The 2,151-nt window shown below is 46.2% G+C and overlaps 1 protein-coding gene and 1 long non-coding RNA gene across 2 annotated transcripts in view; one reads left to right on the top strand and one right to left on the bottom strand.

Annotated features, from left to right (window-relative positions):
- The window catches only part of rhogb (ras homolog family member Gb), a 2,635-nt gene extending 1,695 nt beyond the window's left edge, over positions 1-940 (top strand). Inside the window, exon 4 of the mRNA XM_014032534.1 lies at positions 344-940. Coding sequence (XP_013887988.1) covers positions 344-619 — 276 coding nt within the window. The 3' untranslated portion in view covers positions 620-940. The remainder of the gene's footprint in view (positions 1-343) is intronic.
- Positions 941-1,045: 105 nt separating this feature from the next.
- The window catches only part of LOC106535519 (uncharacterized), a 3,385-nt gene continuing 2,279 nt past the window's right edge, over positions 1,046-2,151 (bottom strand). The window contains exon 2 of the long non-coding RNA XR_001312451.1: positions 1,046-2,145. This is a non-coding gene — a long non-coding RNA (uncharacterized LOC106535519). The remainder of the gene's footprint in view (positions 2,146-2,151) is intronic.

Below are 2,151 nucleotides of genomic sequence, written 5' to 3'. Positions count from 1 at the left end.
ACACACACACACACACACACACACACACACACACACACACACACACACACACACACACACACACTGTGACTAACACTGTAGGTCACAAGTCAAGAAAGACATTTCTCAGGTGGTCTCAGGGTCCAGACCAGGTTCCTGAGGTGGTCTGGACCCTGAGACCACCTCAGGAACCTGGTTACTGAGGTGGTCTCAGAGTAGTCCCACTGTGTAAATCAGATCTGGACTGGTCTTGGTCCTGAAGCGTGAGGATCCAGAGTGTACATGTACTAATACTGTGGTAATAGATGTATTTGTACACAGTGTATATATAAACACAGCTGGTGGACTCTGGTTTCGTCCMCAGGTGACCCACCACTGTCCCAGTGTTCCCATCCTCCTGATCGGCACAAAGAGCGACCTGCGGAACGACGGCGAGGTCCAGAGGAAGCTGAAGGATCAGAACCAGGCTCCCATCAGCCAGCAGCAGGGTCTCAGCCTGGCCCGGCAGATCCAGGCGGTCCGCTACATGGAGTGCTCCGCCCTCAACCAGGACGGCATCAAGGAGGTGTTCGCCGAGGCCGTGAGGGCCTACCTGAACCCACAGCCCGCCGTCACCAAGAAGCCCTGCGTCCTGCTCTAAGACCGGACCGGACCGGACCGGACCGAGCCCCTCTGTCGGAGAGACTGCTCAAAAATCAAAATATTTAAGATTTTTAAACGTGTTTTTATTTCTGATTAGGAATGACTTTTGAAGCTGGAAAATGACCCTCTGTGTGATTCTGTCCTGACCTTTGACCCCACAGCAGAACCTTATCAGAACCGGACCGGTCTCAGAACGAGCCTGGCTGGTTCCGGCTGGATGAACCTGCAGGTTTAACTCAGGTAACATCAGAACCTACCTGAGGAGCTCCATGAACCCGGTCCAACAGAACCTCCTGCCGGTACGAAACAGAGGCCAGCGGCTCCAACAGGAAGTAGTTCTGCTCCAACAGGAAGTAGTTCTGCTGAAACCAGGAAGTAGTTCTGTAGCTTCGTATGGACCCTCAGAGTTCAGCTGAGACAACTGTTCATCCAGAAAACTTTTATCCTTTTAAAAAGAATTGTTTCAGAAAAAATAACATTTATAWATGAAATTATTAATTAACAGAACGTTTGTGATATTTCTGGTGAGTCCTTAAAATGTTTGTTTTCCAAAATGACAAAAACCTTTAAACCAAACTACAGAATTTAATTTTTTTTTTTTCCTTTTTCTTTGAATCTTTACAGATTTTTTGATTTTAGCTTCGATGCTAACAGAGGTCGTTTGTTTAAATTCATCTTCTGTTAAACTTTATTCAAATTAAATACTGGTGACTCGTTTTACCTCATTTTATTTAAATACCAAAATAAAAACCTGTTTCACAGTAAAAATGTGGCTGTTTTTCATTTCAACACTTATTTTACTCAGAGCTAACCGCTAACGTTAGCATGACGATACAAGATCAGGGCTGGCAGCAGCTCACTCAGCTGACCAGGTCACTGGATCATTTACTGAACGGTTCTGGAGAAACGGGTCTCAGTTGGACCACAGCAGGAAGTGAAGTTAATCAATAATCTGACACCAGAACAACTTCCTCAAACCACGAAAAGAGTCTTTATAAAGAGGAGCCATCGGTCCCAACAGAACCACAAGGATCCAGTTGGATTTCACAGCCGAGCTCACATACTCAGAGCGAGGTCTGGTTCTGGTTCTGATGACACGACAGGCCTCTCTGCAATTTCAGGATGTGGTCTTTTCCTTCAGAGCCACGCAGATCCACTTCCTCTTCCTGTCAATCACCTCCTGCTGGAGCTCACAGCTAAGCAGGGCGGGAAGTGGGTCACATGGTTCCAGTTCTGCTGGAGTACCTGAGCTGCGTTTACAACCATTCTACACCAGTAAACGGATCAGAACCAGCAACGTCTCATGTAGCAGTTCTGTTTTCTATCAAAATAAGTCAGAAAACACACTTCCTGACAGGAAAAGATGCAACTTCCTGTCTGTGGTTGACTGTTGGCAAAATATCTCAAGACAGAAAGTGTCACTGATGTTCGTGTACAACTGAAGACAGTCTTTAGCCAACCTGATTCAAGATGGCCTCCAAAGCTAATAAACCTGATTCAAGATGGCCTCCAAAGCTAACCAACCTGATT

This window comes from Austrofundulus limnaeus, unplaced genomic scaffold (genome assembly GCF_001266775.1).
Source record: "Austrofundulus limnaeus strain Quisiro unplaced genomic scaffold, Austrofundulus_limnaeus-1.0 Scaffold1477, whole genome shotgun sequence".
NCBI lineage: Eukaryota > Metazoa > Chordata > Actinopteri > Cyprinodontiformes > Rivulidae > Austrofundulus > Austrofundulus limnaeus.
This window is presented reverse-complemented; position numbering and strand designations above follow the sequence as displayed.